This window comes from Serinus canaria, chromosome 1 (genome assembly GCF_022539315.1).
Source record: "Serinus canaria isolate serCan28SL12 chromosome 1, serCan2020, whole genome shotgun sequence".
Taxonomy (NCBI): Eukaryota; Metazoa; Chordata; class Aves; order Passeriformes; family Fringillidae; genus Serinus; species Serinus canaria.
In genome coordinates, this window is record NC_066313.1 from 105885085 (window position 1) to 105904674 (window position 19590).

Below are 19590 nucleotides of genomic sequence, written 5' to 3' on the forward strand. Positions count from 1 at the left end.
GTACCTGCACCAAGAGGAGGAGAGAAGCAATGACTGGAAACTCCTGTGCAGGACACAGGCACCATCTGCCAACCTGGCTTGGTACCTCAGTTTTGTTTCTTGCCAGGTGCTCAGGTTCAGGATTTAATGGAGGGATTACAAAAGCTTGACTTCTCTTCAGGCTGTCACCTTGTGCTGCTCACCCATGCAGGCATCAGTCATACTGCTGGGCTGACCACACACATCTCCAGAAGGACTCCAGAATTTTGGTGGTGAGGGAGAAAGGATCCTGCTGGTGAGGGGGAAGGGTCCAGAGACAGCAGGCAAATGCTGCAGGTCAACAGCTGGTGTCACAGCAGGGCTTAGGGTTCTGTGGCCCTTGAAAGAAAAGGTCTGGCAAGCAAGAGGAGAGCCACCTGGCAAAGAGCTAAAAGGGCACCTCTGACCCTGCCACACTGCACTGATCAGGGTCTGTGAGCTGGGTGCATCAGGGGAGCCTCTCTGGCACTCACAACTCCTGCCTTGTTTTGGTTCTGATGTGGGGTTGGTTTGTTTGTTTATTAATTAAATCATCTCTCAGCCTTTATTGTTGCACAGGATTATTTTCTTCCTGGTACAGACTTTGCCCTTGCCTCTTCTTTTCATATCCCTATTTTATCACTCTCTACAAGTCCCTGACAGGAAGGTGTAGCCAGGTGGGGGGCGATCTCTTCTCACAGGCAAACAGTGATAGGACTAAAGGACTTGATCCTAAGCTGCACCAGGGGAGGTTTAGGTTGGACAATAGGAGGAATTTCTTCAAAGAAAGGATGATTAGACATTGGAACGGGCTGCCCAGGGAAGTGGTGGAGTCACTGTCCCTGGAGGTGCCTCAGGGAAGCCTGGACGTGGCACTCAGTGCCATGGTGTGGTTCCTCTCCGGCCTGAGCGATGCCGTGGCTGTGCGATCCCCCCGGGCTGACCAAGTGCCCTCAGGGGCACCCGCTCGCCCCTTCCCACCAGCCCCCAGTTCAGCTCCGTGTCTGACGGCTGAAGGAGACACGATGAGGGGGAGCTCCCCGAATACCGCCGGGGAACCTTCCTCAGCTTCCAGCCCAGCCAGCGTCCAGCCCCGGCCAGGATCCAGCCCCGGGCAGGATCCAAGCCCGGACAGGATCGAGCCCCGGCCCGGATCCAGCCCCGGGCTGCAGAGGCCGCGGGCCAGCGGCGAGAGCGGCGCTCCCTCTGCCGGGGACTGGGCCCCGGTGCGCGGCGGCGTTGGCTGGGCGGGCCGGGCTTGGGCGGCCGCTGCGATGAAATTCCCGGGCTCCGTCCTCGTCTCCCTCGTCCTCTTCATGTCCGAAACGGCGGCCGCGTTGTGCCTGAGCGCGGAGTACCACGACACGGGGGACCGCATGTGGCAGGCGCTGACGCTGCTGTTCGCCCTCTTTCCCTGCGCGCTGGTGCAGCTCAGCCTGGTCTTCATCCACCGCGACGTGAGCCGCGACCGCCCGCTGGTGCTGCTGCTGCACCTGCTGCAGCTGGGGCCGCTCGTCAGGTCGGTGAGTCCGCGCCGCCTCCAGGGGCCGGGGCCGGGGCCGAGCCCGGGGGCGCCCGGAGCCCCCCGGCCTTTCTGCAGTGCGGGCGGGGCCGCTCCCGCTCTGCACGGCCGGGAGCCGCTCTCGCGTCCTGCCGCAGCTGCGGGAGGAGCAGTCCTTTGGGAATGCCTCGGGCACGAACCTGCGGGTGACCCCGGGGAAAGGGGCTCAGCCCTGCCGGGCCGCGGGGAGCCGCGAGAGCCCCTCCGCGTCCCGCTCTGCGCGGGGTTTGCATCCCTGTGGCTTCTTGCAGATGGCTCTGTCTGTCCGCTGCTGCCTCATCCACAGCGCTTTGCTCTCGGATCACTTCCAAGAGAGAACGGGAGATTCCTTACTCGGTTGCGAGTTAAGAACAACGATAGCACCCATCCCATCCATGCGTCTTGGAACATGAGTGATGCTCTAGTCTGTCTTTGCCTTCCAAACGTGAGCTTCCCGCCCCAAATTGCTTTGGAAATTTTTTTCTATTCCAGTTCAGTGTCTCACTGAAAATACCCATCGGGGAAAAACAAAAAAAATTAGATGAAGAGTTACAGCGGTGTGCAACTCCAAGACAAAATGTTTCTGGGGGGCATTAATTTTAAATTTATACTTTTTTTTTAATTGAAAAGAAGGAGAATTAAATGCAGTGTGTATGTAGTAGAGGCTAGGAGAAGTATCACCAACTTTTTGAAATTCCTGAATAGTGTGCAAAAGAGCGCTATTCAGGAATAGTGTTGAAAGATTTGTTCACGCTAAGGAAAGGTGAACAGTTTGAATGTTACAAAATATCTTACACTTCAAAAACATTGACGACTTCTATAACTATGCATGGATTTTTAGCTTGCTTTGTTAATATTTTAAAGATGTTTAAGTTGTGGCTTAACAGCTCTGAAAGAACTCTGATTTTCCAAAAGCTAAGAACAAAATGCTTCCACATTTATGGAAAACAAGAGAGGAGCCAAAGAGAAAGAAACTATCAAAAATTAAGTACATGACTTTTGTTATTCTGAATCAATTTATTGAGGTAAGACCAGGAAAGAATCTAATGTCAGGCCAGAATATGTGAGGAAGCAAAGGATCTGAGCAAGAAGCAATTGAAGGATTTTCTTTTTAATTATATGAAAGAAACATAGATTTATATTTTGACCTCAACAACCGAGAATTACTTGACTTTCTGTTTCTATATCAACATCAAGTTTTCAGTTTGCAACACAAATCTTATCTTGTACAGAACGCAGTTCCTCCTCTCTGGTGAACTCCCAGCTGCAGCCACTGCTGTAAAACTAGTGAGCATATGGAAGCCCTCTCCTCTAGTGTGTTGCCAACTCTGCACTTTTTCCTTTCTCAAAGATTTACAAACTTAGCATTTCCAGGTGGTTTGAGATGTTCTGTATGTGCTGTGCCAACAGCACAAGTGATTATGATGCCATAGTCCCCATGGCACCATTTAGGCATGACAAAGTGATGTATGCTCATCTCTCTCTAAACCCAGGATAACTGGAATTATAATTACTAGTTAAATAGAGTAGTACATTCATACTACCAGAAAAACTTATTTTCTGCTAAAGGCTGGAAGGACTCTACAAATTAAAAGTTTAATACAAACCGAGCTCTCTTTACTTTTAGGGAAATGTATCAGTTTGTAGGATACAGCACAAATGTCTGGGAAGTCGAAATGATCTGACACAGACAATAAAGGGTTTTGGGGTTTAGGTTTTTTTCCCTTCCTTGCCTTCCTGCAACTAAAGATTGCAGTATCTGTCAGAAGAGGAAACTGATTGTTTCCTGTCAGATATAGCTCTGCAGTGTAAATGTTGTTGTATTTTCAGCACACAAAATACCTTCCCTTTCCCTGCTTTGTACAGGAGGCTTTCTACACTATGGGGACTGGCATACACACAAGGTTTGGGTGATAGCTAGAAAGCAAAGTATATTTTGGTTGTATCATCACTGCACTGTGGCTTTTACTTTTTGTAAGCTGAAAAGGGCCATTGTCCTTGGAGGCATTTTACTCCATCCTTGTAGGCAAACCTCTGCTCCTTTGCTCCAGAGAATCCTGCTGCTCTCAGTCATCTGCTTCCCTTGTGTGAAGCCTGGCTCCATCCTCCCAGCTGGGATTTTTGTGCCTCTCTGGCACAGCCCAGGGCTGCTTAGGGAGGGGTGGGTCAAATTAGGTCAAATAGGACACAGAAAGTAGAGCCTCCCCAGGCTCTGTCTGCTTGTGGCAAGGGAATGAAACATTTAAGAACCTTGAGGCTGTGTGTGATGACATGCTGCAACAGAGGGCTGGCAGCTTTGGAGGGCTTTAAAAGAAACTTAACAACAACTTTTTGACTATCTCTGTTTGATACAGCACAGTCAGGATTACTCTGTTCAGACTTAAATACTCAGATATCAGTGCACTGCTTTACCATCAGCCCATTTGTGTTGTGTGAGTTTTTCTTCATCATCTTGAAATATAGATCTTTTTTACCCCTTCCTTTTTTCCTAAAAAAAAAGTCCTTCAGATTTGGGGAATAGTTTGGGAATATCTTGGCAGGAAAGAAGGGTATTTAGCCTTGCAAGCCAAATGATTCAGCCTATTTTGAATCATCTGAGTGATGTAAAAAAAGTACTTTCTCTCATAGAACCTTCTTGCATGCCACCACCTTCCCCAAACACCCACACTCCACCTGTTCGGGAGGCACTCACTGTCCTGCTGCTGCCACTGGAAGGACTAAAATTAGGTAGCATCCCTCTTCCCAGAGAGGACTTTTGGTGTACTGTTCATGTACCCTTTTTTAATTTCTTCTCCCACTCCCTAGGAGTTTCTATATAAATTCAGAGCAATTTGTAGAGCAAAATTCCTATTCCCCTTAGTGGCCTGGCTGTGATCCTTGGGATGCAGGCATGCCAGAGGCTCTGCAGAGACTTGGCTGGAACAAAGTGACTGCAGGTTCTGGGCATCATGGGGATTCCTGCAGCATTTCAGGTCAATGCCACTCCTTATAAGTGCACTTGTCTGGATGCTTAAAAGATTTATTCAGGTAGGTTTAGTTTTTGGTGGTTTTTGGTTTTTTGTTTTTTTTTTTTTTTTTTGCAAAAGGAGATTCTTTTACCCCATCAAGTAAATTATAACAGAAAAAAAATTATTTAAAACAGTAGCTGGTGTCAATGAGAGGTTTATTACTTTTGTCTTTTCTCTAGGGAAGGTCATGATGAGCTGTTTGGCTCAGGCTGCTCCTGTGCTAGGGTCTGTCTCTTTGTTCCCTTCATTTGGGTGGCACTTGTAGCACCAAAGTCGCCTTGAGATTTTAAGCCCTGCTACAATTCCAATACTTAATTACTGGATGTAGTTTTGCTGGTGTACTGCTCTGCACTTAAGGATTTCTTCTAAGCGTAAATAACCCCTCAGAGAATCAGGGAATTGTTTAGGTTGGAAAAGACCTCTAAGATCACTGGTTCAACTGATAACCCAGCACCACTTTGTTCACCAGTAAACCATGTCCATGAGCACCACATGCCTTGTGAACATTCCTAGGCATGGTGATTACACAACTTCCCTGGGCAGCTTATTCCACTGCCTGACTGCTCTTTCAGTGAAAAAATCATTACTAATATCCATCTAAACCTCCCCTGGACCAACTTTAGGCCATTTCTTCTTGTCCTGTCTCTTGTTATCTTGGAAGAAGAGACTGATCTCCACCTCAGTACTACCTCTTGAGGAGTTGTAGAGATTGATAATGTTCCCCCTGAGCCTCCTTTTGTTCTTACCCTTCATGATAGGCACCAGAGAACCCCCTGTTAACTTGCTTGCCCTTTTCAATTCTTCAAGTAACAAAAAGGTCAAGAGCTGAAGTACAGATTTCTAACAAACTGACTTGGCTGGTCGGGGCTTACAGTCACACACTGGGGATGTTGGTGATGCTGGGACTGTGAGTCTGCTGGATGCAGGGACTCCTCCCACCTGATGTACTGAAGACTGTACTGAACTGGCATCATCAAAACCACCTGGTCTGAACCTGGCAGTGCTGCCTTCTGGTCCAAGCTTCATGGAGAGGGAAGTTGGAGTGACTGCAGGTGTCTTTGGGACTCTGTTCCCTGGTGCTCTGTTAGTGCAGTGTGAGCCCAACTTGTTTTGTGTGAGGAGATGCAATCAGGGGAGGGCTGGGTCAGCAGAAGGATGAACTCTTGCAAAACAAATCTCAAGTAAATATAACAGGCCCCCTATATAGAACACTAATGACTGTTTTCCTCAGGTTATGATAGGACAAGGATATAAACAATAGACCTTGTTTTGTTTTTTTTTAATGGGATCAGGCTTTGTTTCTCAAGGCATAAGGAGAAACAATTACATGTACCATATAGACAGCAGCACAGCAGATGCAGGAGGAAGCTTGCATCTGACTGCCAGAGGAGCTGCTTTGTTATGGACAAAGTTTGATTCTGTGAGCTGCAGGAAATAAAAAAAAAAGAGAAAAAACAAAACCCCCAAATTTTTTAACAATAATTCATGTTTTGGGCATCTAATTCTGCAGTTTGAAATCTAATAAACTCTAATGGTGCAGTTACTGTTTCAATGACATTGTGCAGAAACCTTGTCCCTTGTGAGTAGTCTCTCTTTGCTAGTGACCTGCTTAAAAGGTCAAAATAGAGCAGGTGTAAAAACTTACCTTCCTTGTAGGACTTCATTGGCAGACCTTACTGTAGGAGATCCTCATGCTTTAAACTTTACAACTCTGGATGTACCTCCCACTTTTCCAGATGGGAAGAATATGTCTAGACTCTCTTCAGGCTATTTTCTTTCCTTTACTCTTGAGCAGATATGTTAGGTGTCCATGGTGAGGTGAACAGGAAATCAGTGCAGGTAAAAGGTAGAACAGTGAGTGAGGAGCAGATCTTTGCCTGATGCAGGTAAGTAAATGTGCAGGACTGATTAGTCGTTTGCATACTTCTCTGAAGAGAAGGAATTAGTGAAAATTACGTATCAGAGAAATCTGCTTGAACATTTACAGAGTATGTGTATGGATAGGTCTCAAACAGCCATTTGTTCTTGGAGTGCTGGTTGCGTGTGGAAAGTTCCCTGTTTTCATTGCCTTCTCCCTCTTCACACCACCATTATTTTGCCTGTGTTCCAATCCCACGCATCCATGATTAAAAGCAGGAATGAGGTGCTCACTCTCAGCAAGTATGTAAGGGTAGGATTATTCCTCCTACTTACTGTGTAGAAGACAAATGTGTTGGGGCTGAATCACTCATTGTGGGCACTGTCAGGACCCCTGGAAAAGTATGGCTCTTCTTTCTGCCAAGATATGGCAGCAGGGGAGAAAGCAGCACCATTCTTTTCTTACCTCTTAACTTTCACTCTAGAAAGTAAATCTGACTTTTTTTCCTCAGACCAATTTTAGTTCCTTCAGAGCCTGTGCTGTGGTTGTCAGTGTCTTACATGCAGAGGACACAGCCAGCTGCTTGCTTTCTGCTCTTGACACCATGTGGAGGGCTCTTGAAGTGGCCCTAAACAACATTGCAGGAGATGGATTGTGCAGAAGTTGGGATCTTTCACTCCTGACCTTCTGGAGCAGAGCAGCAATGAGGGCTTCTGTGGAATTCACCCTGCTGCAGGAGCTTGTAACTGTGGGGGAATGCTGCCATGAAGCAATCCCCTTCTTTCATTGTCTCTTAGTTGTATTTCATGCTAAAAAAAAAAGCAAACCAGGTAGTTCATTTAAAGACAAGTTGCTCAACCCCTCAGCATGTACTTCATAGGCAAAGTCACAGTGTGAGACAGCAACATGATCTGCATTGATTCTTCATCATAGTTCTGGACCCTTCTCGCCTGCATGGTCATTCAAGTGCCTGTGCCCCTCCCACACTCTATTCCTTGAAATTTTAGATTGGTGCATGTTCTCTGTATTGTGTCAGCTGCCAGTCTGCTCCTGCTGGAAGCAGTTGCTTGGGCAGTGGCACCAGCTGGAATCCTGAGTGCATTTGTTATTTGTCCCAGAAGGCTTGACTTCCAGAAACACTCTTGCATGGGACTGGCAGGGCCTGGTAGAAAGTAGGCATCATTATCAATGTTATCTGAATGCTTGCATATAGCATTTTTTATTACTCTGTCATAGTGGTTAAAGCCCCATTTCTAAGGTTTGCTCATCAGACCATTTCACATTATGTTTGCTTTTCTGTATGGTCAAAAAATCCCCATTGCAAACAATATACTGCTACTTAATACCCAGCTAATAAAAAAATTCAAATGCTTGCTCCAAAACTCAGGGTTTGATTGGTTATAATGTTTGCTATTGTCAGTGGTCTCATAAATCTGATCTCCTTAATGGGATCACTACTTTTTTTTTTGGATGGGTCCCTAGACTATATCTGCTTCTAATCACACCCAGCAAGAGTTCAGAGCCTGATGCTGAGATCCAGTTTTCCATAATATACTAAGACTTGCCCTCAGCTCAGGGTGAGTGCATGGCTGTGAATACTAAATGAGACGAAAATGGTCTGGGATCTTTCTTTTTGGAATAAAATCGATTTGTTGGTTTCAGAATCTATGCTGGCTTCATAAAATCACAATGCTTTATTAATTTTTCACACTTTATTTTTGGCTGTATGGATTCTTTCATGTGGAACAAGATTGACAGGGAGTGAAAAGATTAATGAGGGGAAGACAGAAAGTCACCTCTGTGAATGGAGCAGTCAGAGCAGCAGGAATGTTGAGTAGCTTTAGTCATAATGGTAGCTGAAGCCTAGTGAATCAGGAATAGTACTACACAATCCTAAAACTGCTCTTCATCTAGAGCATTTGAAACTTGCTAGTAGTCCAATTAGAGGAAAAAATGAAGTAATGTTTATTAAAATAAACAGAAGTAATTTTTTTTCTTCTCCCTGCCCCCTCATCTTGTGATTTCACCTGTTCCTTCCTTGTTATTACTTCCTAGACAGGGGTGAATATTTCCCCATATGTTTTGGGATCTGCTTGATGCCCGAGCCTGCCCTTGACACCTTCATACCCAAGGACTTCTCTTAGAAGAGAACTACTCTTCATGAGTAAACTTCATGAAAACTCTGAACTAGTTTTCACAAAGTTTTAGCCAGTTAAAAAACAATCATTGGAAGGAAGTTGTGGAAGATGTTCTTTCCTTGCATGTATCTCTGGGGCTGTTATCTTCTTTTATACTCCAGGAGACAGATTGTCCTTGTTGCTGCGGCATTTTCTGGAGACAATCTTTTCTGTTCTCTCCCAAATGTATGGATTTGTCTCTGTGTGTGGGTGAAGGCAGCAAACAGTGTAACAATATGTAATTTATGAGTAGAAGTGTATGTGCTGGCACCAGTTTGTTCCTTGGGAGTTAGTTGGCAGTAAGTTAGACCTGTATAAACAAGAGGGTAGGCTCCCACTGTGTTTAAATTATGAAGAGCTGCAGCAACTGGAAACACTGCATCTTCTTAGTTAGAATCTTTTTGCCAGATTGTATTCAATATTTCTCTAACAGTACAATAAATGTAAGCCCACTTAAGAACTAAAGCTCCTGTTCTTGTGCCTTAAAAAAAAATATTGTTGTCAAGAGTTGTGAGGCTCAAAACTGATCCTTTTTACTGGTCTGGCATGTTACTGGTGTTTTGAACCATTGTTTGGTAAAGTTTTGAGGTGTGTGCACCTGCTTGTACCCCGAGCTTCTCCCTTCAGATGTTTTAAGGCAAAGGTATGAAAAGTGAGTTTATTGCCATGTCCCATTAGCATGTCACAGATGTATCGATAACAAGAAGAAAAAGACATGAGAAGCTGAAGAAACACACTTCCAATTTGGGTCTTGGGTTTGGCATCCTTGTAGTGGATGAGCAGTTTAAGGACTTTAATGGGATAGCAGAGAGTGAGGGCGGCTCATAGAAAATAATTAAACCTCCTCTCAAGTCTGAGTACTACAAGCAGCCCAAAGGGCACTGCCAGGTTCCTGCCCTCTAGTGACATGTAATTCCTGTTCTAAAGAATGAAATCTGTCATATTCCAAGTTCACCAGGAGAAGAAAACCTACAGGCTTTGATCTATGAAAAAATGGCTTAGGACTTTGTATGTGACTGCTTAGAATACCAGGAAGTGGGGAGACCTTTCATTCTTTCAATTTTCCTGTTATTCCACTTGTTTCCTTGTAGGTGTGTGGAAGCCCTTTATATTTACTTCCGTGCTGGCAGAGTTGAAGATCCCTATGTCAGCATCACAAAGAAGAGGCAGATGCCCAAGGATGGGTACTCAGAAGAAGTGGAGAAGGAAGTGGGACAGGCTGAAGGCAAGCTGCACACACACAGGTCTGCGTTCAGCAGGGCCTCTGTTATCCAGGCCTTCCTTGGCTCAGCGCCCCAGCTCACGCTCCAGCTCTACATCTGTGTCCTGCAGCAGGAGGTCACGGTGGCCAGAAGTAGGTGGAGCTGTTGCTATGACCTTTTTGGTGTTTGGGCAGTCAGTTGTAGCTGCCCTGCACAAGAACCAAGCATTCTGCAGTGGGTTTCATCTCCCTGATAGCTTTTGATGGTGATGTTGCTTTCAAGTTTATATTGTCATGTTTTAGACTATGACACCTTGTGTGGCATACTTGGGTTGCTGTAAAAACACTGATTTGATAAAGTGACCATTATGGTATGAGAGGGAGGCAGCTGAAGGGACTGAGCTGTCTTCATGAAGAATTTTTAAAATTACCTCTGTTCCATTTTGTTTTTTGAGCAAAACTTTCTGGAAAATTTCTTGGGGTACACTGCAGAGCACGTTCTGTCATGCTGCCTTAGGGAAGATGTACTTTTAGGAACACATTTTTAAATATGACCTGAGAACATGAACTATATTTACTTGTGCCAGAATCTGATTCTGGAATCAAAGGGCAGGACTCAGTAAGCTGCTATGCAACTGTGGTCATCTCATCTCTGTTAAGCCTTCACCAAGCGCAACATGGACTTACCAGGACCCATCTCTCTTACTGTGGAACTCTGCATCTTGCTTCCATTGCTTGATTTTCTGGCTCTCTACTGAATGGAGAACCATCTCCAGCTGGTCATGGGACAAACAGCTTTTCAGTGTGAGAAAGGACTTTGGCACCTCTGTGAACTTGAAGGTGCATTTCCACTGAAACACTAAATAGCTTTTGTATCTCTATGGCCATGAGAGGATCTTTACCAGCTTCACAGATAGGGAGACTGAGGCTAAGGTGCAAGTTACTAAGTGAAATAAATTCAAATATAATGGTAATAATAATAATAATAATAACAATAATAATAACAATAATAACAACAACAATTATCATAATAGTAGTAGTAATGAAGGGGATAGAGAGGAGTGAGAGGGGTGGAGGGAGAGAGAGGGAAAAGAATAAAGCCCAAGAAAGACAAGTGAGGCACAAACCATCCCCCAGCATCGATTGGCTCTTCCCAGACAACTCTCCCCGGTTAATACACTGAGTATGATACCAGTGATATGGAATATCCCTCTGGATAGTTTGGGTCATCTCTTCTGGCTGTGCTTCTTCACAGCTTCTTGTGTACTTCTTCACTGGCAGAGCATGGTAAACTGAAAAAGTCCTTGACTTAAAGCACTGCTGAGCAACAATTAAAACTGTTATCAACATTATTCTCATACTGAATCCAAACTCAGCACTGTATCAGCTACTAGGAAAAAAAATTAACTCTACCCCAGCCAAAACCAAACATCACAGCAGTAGTTTCTTGGAAGACATTACTCCTTCCAGTTTCTGAGTTAGACATTACTCCTTCAAGTCCCTGAGTTCTTCATAACTAAGGTAGGTCCTTCAAATAACCATGGCACCTGTGATATGGGATGGAGACAACATGATTGAATCCTTTGCTGAACTGTGCAATTAACAAAATCTCCAGTCACTTTGCTGTAGATGGCATTTACTTGAGAAAGGTCACCTTTTTATTGTCTTTCTTCTGTTCCTGATTTTGACCTTACTGGCCATGATTTCCAAAGAGAAGTCCTGTGTTCTAGATGATCAGAGAATTGCATATTCAATAATAATTTGTAATGCTCTATTGCTTCTAGCTTATCTCTGCTGAGATAAGTTATAATCACAAACTGATAAGTGACATTCCTTGGGTGAAATGACCAGAGATAAGCTGGCTCACCAGAGGGTTTGGTAAACCCACTTGCAAATGCAGCAGTTATTTCATGCTTCCCAGGAGCATCTCCATACAGATGTAATTCTAAGATAAAGAAATGCAAAGAAAAAAAAAAAAAGGCATTAGAAATGGTGTCAATGTCTGTTAGAGCTCATTCATCAGAAAAACAAGAGTCCTAGCCATATTCTTGTAGCTAATATCGTAGCTGCTGATATACTGAAACCTTCTGCATTCTCTTTATCCAGACAGCCCTGTTTTTATTCAGGTGTCTTCAGCTTCCCTGTTCCTTGACACTGCTCCTCCAAATTTCAGATTCTCTTCCATTTGCATCTGTTATAATGATCACTGTCTTGTATTTTGATTTCCACGTTTTTTGTCTTGTCTGCTCGTCAGTCTGGTATTTTTCTGGATTCCTACATTTCCTGTCATTCTATGTAAATTCTGCTTGCTCAGGGTGATGAGGTCAGTATCCCCTGAGAACCTGAAGCTGTTTACCATCATGCTGGGGGCATGGCATGTCCCTTTCAAGTCTGTTTGAAAATCCTTATTGCTTCCAGTGTTGGCTTGAACACTTCTGAAAAGAGCATGTGTCCTTGCCTAGCCCTTTGTCAGCCAGAGCCATGCTGCGAGTTTCTTGTGTATTTCATGGCATTCATTAATTTCTCTGGATGTTTTCTTCTGGATTATTGGGGTCTTGCCAGTGTCTGGCATTCTTCAAAATTGTCATTTCACAGTCAGTCAAGAATGTAAGATCAAGACAACCAGAAAGCTGCAAAAGCAGGACCAACTCTTGAGGTTAGTGATGGGCAACATAAAGCTTTGGTGACTGTTTATCATGAAAAGTGTAAAAATATTGGATGTAATACAACATTGGAAATCCACATGTATTAGCCTAATCCGAGTCCTGGTTCTATTTTGTATACATACATATACATATAACTATAGTACATATATACATATATACATACATATACATATTACTATAGTATCTATAATAGATTTCAGTGGTACTTTTGAGGTAGTTCATCTAGAGCAGAATTCACTGTCTTAGCAGTTTCCGAAGTGGGAAGAACAAGGTTGTGAAAGGACTTCAGATGTAATAACAAAGAACAACAAAGCGAATCAGTGCCTCCCTGGATGACTCTGTGAGTGTCCACCTCTGATTAGTAAGAAAAAGCCTTTTGGGAAGAGGAAGGAAGAAGAGAAAGGCCAAATTTATAAGGACTGTTGGAGGATTTGGAAATGTTCCAGGGCAAAATACTTTGCCTTTTAAATTTACATTTCTTTGCCTGCTCAGGATGAGTGAAAGCAACAGTGTCACCTGTGGTATTTCTCTTTGTGCTTGCTTCAAACCATCTTTCTCACAGAGTTATAAATTATGTTTGAACTGAAGGTTTGGTGACAGTGATGAGCTTTTAGGAAAGGAGTAGGACTAGACTAATGTGTTAAATCAGAGTCAGCATGACTTATTTTCTATCAATGGAGAAATGCCTCTTTTGGAGGCTTGAGTTTATAAAATAGTTTTGAGATTAATACAGATTCCCTAAAGTGAAAATGGGGAATAAGATCAATGTTTCAGCTTGCCAAAGCAGAAAGCAAGCAGAGTTCCAGCACAGCAGCACTCAGTCCCCAGTGGGTTCATCTTTATGTTCCTTTAACTCTGAGAACATTCTTTTGCTTCATGAGCTTCTGGAATTTATGTACTTTCACAGCTCAAAACTACAGGAAAGACTTTGTAAAAAAGCTGTAGGACATCAAGCAATATTCTTGACTGAACTCACCTGCTCGTCTGCTTTTGCCTGATGTTTTTCCAAGACATAACAATTAAAAATGCCCAGCTCTATGTGTCTTTTGCACATAGGTTTATTGTCACATGGTTATTTTAAGTCATTATCAGAGACATTATTCAGTGCTGTAAGAAAGATTTAAAAACTACTGACTACCTACAAACAATTTCAACATAAACGTTTTCAGAGAATATGTGCACCACCAAACTGGCATGTACAAAATTACCATATAAAATGATAAATGCTTTTCACCTTACTGAGGACCTTGGAAAATTAGATATAAGGACTTAATTATTTTCCAAAGTAATTCAGAGGTGTTGTGGGTCATAATGAGATTAGCTGAAATGATACAGAAAATTATCTTAGAAAGTTGTTAGAGGTCTTAAAATACACTTGTTTCTTCCAAAGGATTGCTTAGAAATTAATGATTTATAATTAGAAAAAAAAGCCCAAACCCTGATAATTTTGGCCATATACCTATAGCAAAACAGGGAATCCAGTTTATTTATAGGACACAAATGTTTATTTGTAGGATATTGGTGCACAAACTAATTGAAGGCTGCAGAAAACACTGGTTGCTAAGCACTGCAAATGTAATTAACATAATTAGGATTTCCAAACTCTATTTATTATATCTGAGGCAATATCAGCTATTCAACATGTTAGTAAAAATTGTGAATAAATATTTATATAATTGTGCATGTGAATACAAAAAAACCTGTGGGCAGTTAGCACTTTGTTTATTCTCTCTGTCCAATATTTATGTACATTTGTACCTACTTAATACAGCAAGACAGGGCACCCTCCTGCAGTGCCAGGTAACATCTGGTCTCTGCCTTCACTTTCTGCAGAATTTAACTGTGAAACCTTCCTTTCAGGGATTCTGGGTAGGTAGGAGGTACTGAAAATTGATCTGAATTTAAAGGCATTTTTAATAGGAGTGGGTTTTTTTAATGCATGATACAGATTCGTGTATAAAGAAAATTAATGTATAGGAAAACACAGTGCACACAGGTGAGTAAATATATGTCTACACAGCCAGAGACAATGGGGACAGTGCTGGGTTTAAATTCCTTCAGCTTTCGATTTTGAACTGTATCACATACCTTCTTTGTGATTTGCTTCGACACAGAACTTCACAAGCACCAAGTTACCTGCATGTCCAAGTTACTCCAAAGTTTCAGCTTCTATTTTGCAGTTTTTCTTTGTATGGAAAGGGAGTAGCAGCCCTGTGCCTTGTGTAGTACTGTAGGAGTTTGGGAGCAAGTTGGATACTGTAATGACTGAGCTGTGAAATTACCAAGGACAGCCTGTGTATCAACAGCCCTGGGCAGGGGGAGGAGGGACAGACGCTTATGACTGCTAAGTGCCTTCTTTTTCTTACCAGTTTCCTGAATAAGTATCAAACAAGAACCAAAATAGGAGGTAGGATTAGAGTAATGTCCTGGGTTTGACTGGGGTAGAGTTCATTTCCTTCATCCAAGTATGGGCTGGGAATGGCTCCCATTGCATTACACCCTGCGGGGAATCCCCAGGAGTGCAGTGACAGTGACTGCACCTGCACTCCCCTGATGCAAAGTCTGCTGCTAAGGTGAAGGTCCTGATTTGTCTTTTCTCTTTGTAGGTATTTTTATGGTGCTTTCTCTCCTGTCGATCGTTTACGGCGCCTTACGCTGCAACATCCTGGCCATTAAGATAAAGTACGATGATTACAGTGTCCGTGTGAAACCTGCTGCCTACCTCTGCATATTCATGTGGAGGAGCTTTGAGATCGCCACAAGGGTCACGGTGCTGGTGCTTTTCGGTTCAGTCCTTCAAATCTGGGTTTTCGTCGTCGTGCTACTGAATTTCTTAGGTTTCTTCCTCTACCCCTGGATTCTCTTCTGGCTTAGCAAGTCGCCATTTCCTGAGAACATAGAGAAGGAGTTGAGCAGGTTGGGCACTACCATCGTCCTGTGTCTTCTCACGTTCCTGTACGCTGGCATTAACATGTTCTGCTGGTCGGCAGCGCAGGTGGAGCTCAGCGACCCTGACCTGATCAGCAAATCCCAGAACTGGTACCGCATGACCGTGTACTACATCGTGCGGCTGATGGAGAACGCCTTCCTCCTGTTGATGTGGTACATTTACAGAACAGACTTCTACCTCTATGTCTGTGCCCCAATGTTGTTCCTGCAGCTCCTGATAGGTTACTGCATGGCCATCTTCTTCATGTTGGTGTTCTACCAGTTCTGTCACCCGTGCAAAAAACTTTTCTCCTCCAGCATTACTGAAGCTTTGCTGTCCTCTTTCAAGATCCTCTACTTTATTTGCCAGCATCACAAATCCACTCTACTGACAGGCAAGGTGGCGATGAAATCGCCTGAAAATACTGATGAAGCACGGGGCAGTAGCAAGACACTAGATTCTCAAAACAGGAATATTCATCAAAGTGTTTCTTCCAATGCCTAGTACAACTGGAAGCAAGTAGGCGCCTTTGGAAGGTGGCAGATCACCTGCTGGGAGCATTGTGTATCTTAGACTTTGTGTCTTGTGGGTAGGATTTCTTTCTTGCAGATGTAGCACTGCATGATGGCTGACATGCCTGTTTTTGTGGAGAGCAGTGTATGACTATTCGTGTTTGTGTATGGAGAGCAATCGTTGTTTGTAGATTTCTATTTCAGAGCCTTTTTGCACATAGGTTTATTGTCACATACTTATTTTAAGTTGTTATTGGAGACATCATTCAGAAACTGTTCTGATGCTCACCTTACTCAGGAAGTCTGAGGATGGAAGGCAGTGATTTTTATTTCAGAGAGGATGTCCCATGGCATGCCACCCTAGCATAGAAACAGAGCTTAGACCTGGACTGTGTATGGACTGTAGCTGTGGTCTGCTTTGATCAAATTGCAGACTATTTTACACTCTAATCAGTGTAATAAGATAATCCTTCTCTCAGTGGTAGAAGAATTGGACTTGCACAATGCACTGTAGTCTGGGTTGCCGTGAAACAGCCAATTAGCCAGCACTGACACAGAAATGTCACTGTTACTGAGGATGGACAGAGTGGTTATTGGCTTTGCACTGTTTCACCCTTCATGTTTACTGCTTGTTAGTAAGGGAAGTAAATTTAGCACATTAATTGTGATGTTCTGGAATAGCTCATTTTTCTTTCATTATTATTTCTTTAATACTTCGTGATGTTCTGGTGTCAGGGTGGTGTTCACTTTATATAAATATCTAGAGGCTGGGCAGACAGTGTGTACCAGTCATGTAGGTGCTCTCCAGTGCACATCTCCAGGGAGTGACTCACCCCATCTCAAAATGCAGGTGATATGAATAACTCTCTGGAGACCTGTTACTCAATGTTAACCAGATGCCTTTACAATTAGTTCTGACTGTCCATCTGACTTTTAGATGGCTGAAGTTAGAGAGATGAGCACTACCCTGATCATCAGGGGTTTGGTAGTGCACCAAGTAGGCAGCTCATTGACTATTTGTACTTGGACAGAAGACACTGGTTCCTTCTTTTTGAGCTGTGATTTGTTATGATTAGTTCAATATGATTAATTCAAAACCCTCTGACTTCTTTACCTCAAAAGTATCTCAACCCTGATACTGAAGTCTGAAAGAGAAAATGGAAGTCATTGACTTTTTGTTCTTAGCAATACATCACCACAAATAAGTGTTTCTGTATTTTTCAAATTTCTGAGAAAGCTTTAGCAGATGAACACACAAGAATTTTGTGAAAATGCACAGACCCGTATGTATTTTCATGAATTAAGTGAAAGCATTTTGCACTTTGTTTGCTTAGCACCTTCCTAACATTTCTTTTGAGTGTTACACATTATGGCTGCTCATGGAAACAAATAATTGATGACCAAAGCATCTCCCAGTGCTTGAAGCTTAGCCTCCATTCTGTCTTCCTGCAGGATGTGAAGCTCTTAATAGGGATGACATCAGCATAATTGTTTTAGAAGTGTCTCAAACTCAGGTCTGGGGTCATTTTTAATGAAATATGTCACCTGCAGTGCTGCAAAGACATAACCTGCTTTTATTTTTTCTTTACTACAGTGTAAATGAATGTCTTCATATTTCAGTTTTCTTATGGAGTTATGTTTTCATTTTGCTAAATATGTGTCTATGTATGGTATGTGTATGTAGATGTCATTAAATTATTGGTGGGTGGTAATGGGATTGTTGGCCTGATTTTGCCATGGGAATTACCTCATGTCTGGGGAAGACACCAGGCATTTCCATTCTAACTTCTCTGAGGAGAGGAGAATAGAATAGTGAAGTGACTCCTTGAAGACACGACGGTGTTTCTCTGTATCTTTTTATGTAAAAGTACAGTACAGGATTTCTCTGTGCTTTTCTAGATGTAAAAGATTATTGCTTTTTCTTTTTCAGTAGAGAGTTAAAGGAGTAAGGTAGAATGTAATCTTTTCTTCCAAACCTGTGGAGTTAAGCCCACAAGCTCAAATTTTCTGGTGTTCTTAGCCAAAACTGAGTATCTCTTTATAGCTGGAGACTCATCAATATCAATAATCAGGGAATTACAGTGGCTGCCTATCTACAGATGTATCCAGGTCAGAAACATTAGTCTTTGGGGGAAAATTTTTAAAGTAGCTTCTTATGTAGTAGTAGTTCATATCTAAAGAGAGCTTAAAGCAGAATTTGGACACTGTAAGTGGTGGTGCAGTTGTGATTGAGCCATTTGGAAACAGTGAAAGCTTCACAAACCTCAGCGAGTTTGGTGCTACAGTGAAGGCCAATGTAGTAGTTACAGAGCCAGGAGCCCAGGATGAATACACTGTGAGTACCATTAAACCTCACAGAAGACTGAGTATGCATATTTCGAGTGCGTGTCTCATTAATTCCTATTTTTGTACCAGTCTCCTGAGTGCGTGCATAGGGAGCTGAATATTTAAATCATTGTTATGAGAGGGAAAAAAATTGTATGGGTTCTATTACTGTCCTATGATTTTGCCTTAGTTGTGAAGAATAACCAAATACAGTTCAAACACTCCTCCAGCACGAGGGGCTGTTGCCTCTGCAGTGCCTGGTGTCACCATGGCCCAGGGTGGTTTATCCAGCTGTGCTGCCACTGCTCGTGGAAAGGTGCAGGAGAGAGACACAACGATGCTGTGTTTGAGCAGGGCTTGAAGGGAACAGCTGCTTTTTCTGAAGTGTGCTGTAAAGCTGGGAGAGGCAGGTTTTCTCCAGATAATGACAGTCAGGAGTGTGTTGTTGTCAGTGCACCCAGTGGCTGCATGGAGAAGACATGAGATATGACACTATGAGTATAAAGTCTGTCTGTGTATGAATGAGTGAGCTCTTGCTGCAAGTTCACCGTACTTTTACTCTCCTCTCTGAATGTTAGAGGGGCCTGTGTGTTCCATGGAAGGGTTTAGGGCTACTGCTGAAAACTCTACTCTTTTGAGTAGTCCTGAGTCACACAAAGGATGGCTCAGCAAGGGTTATTTGTGTGAATAAGAGTATTCAAGATCTGACACATGGGTTCTCTTTTATACTTGTAAAACAGCACCAATTAAAATGTTGAAACTATCCCTCAAGTTGTGTTGGTGTCAGTTCTTCATGTGCTACTTTCAAGAAATTGAAAGTAAAGGTGACAGAGCACTGCCATCTGTCACCTCATACCAGCAGAAATATTTTCAGGAAGAGCTGACAGGAGAATTAATCTGTGATTGATTTTGGAGCTCTTTACCCCCACGCTTCCATTGCTGTTTAGAAGAACATTTTGTAAGAGGGGGGCAGTTTAAGAGGCCAGTGTTGTATGGAACAAGATTAGTATAGCTTATTCATTGTCAGTGAGAATATTTACTGGTTTACCTTGAGAATTGGGAGGAAATTGTTACCTTATAAAAAATATTTTAACTTCTCTGCACACTTGTTTTACATTCATCTGGATTTACCATTTACTTATATCTGACCCTGGGAGTATCTAGCAAAATCATTACTGAGGACTTTTATGGAGGGATAGGAATGAACAAAAACTTTGCAACACGTGTGTTTCTAAATTTAAATAGATAAAATAGACATATATTTTGTAAATATGGGTGTAATTAGATACATTGTGACAAGTTGTAATGTGTGTACATAGCTTACACTGGCATTGAGAAAAGGATTTAGAAGTCCTGGTGGTGATTGACGCTACTGTG

At 42.9% G+C, this 19590-nt stretch overlaps 1 protein-coding gene across 1 annotated transcript; it reads left to right on the plus strand.

Annotated features, from left to right (window-relative positions):
- Positions 1 to 1266: 1266 nt before the first annotated feature.
- Positions 1267 to 18970, plus strand: XK (X-linked Kx blood group antigen, Kell and VPS13A binding protein). The gene is made up of 3 exons (XM_050980486.1): positions 1267 to 1516; positions 9672 to 9934; positions 15054 to 18970. Exons 1-3 carry the CDS (start codon positions 1272 to 1274, stop codon positions 15878 to 15880), a joined length of 1335 nt encoding a protein of 444 aa, XP_050836443.1. The 5' UTR covers positions 1267 to 1271; the 3' UTR covers positions 15881 to 18970.
- Positions 18971 to 19590: the final 620 nt, after the last annotated feature.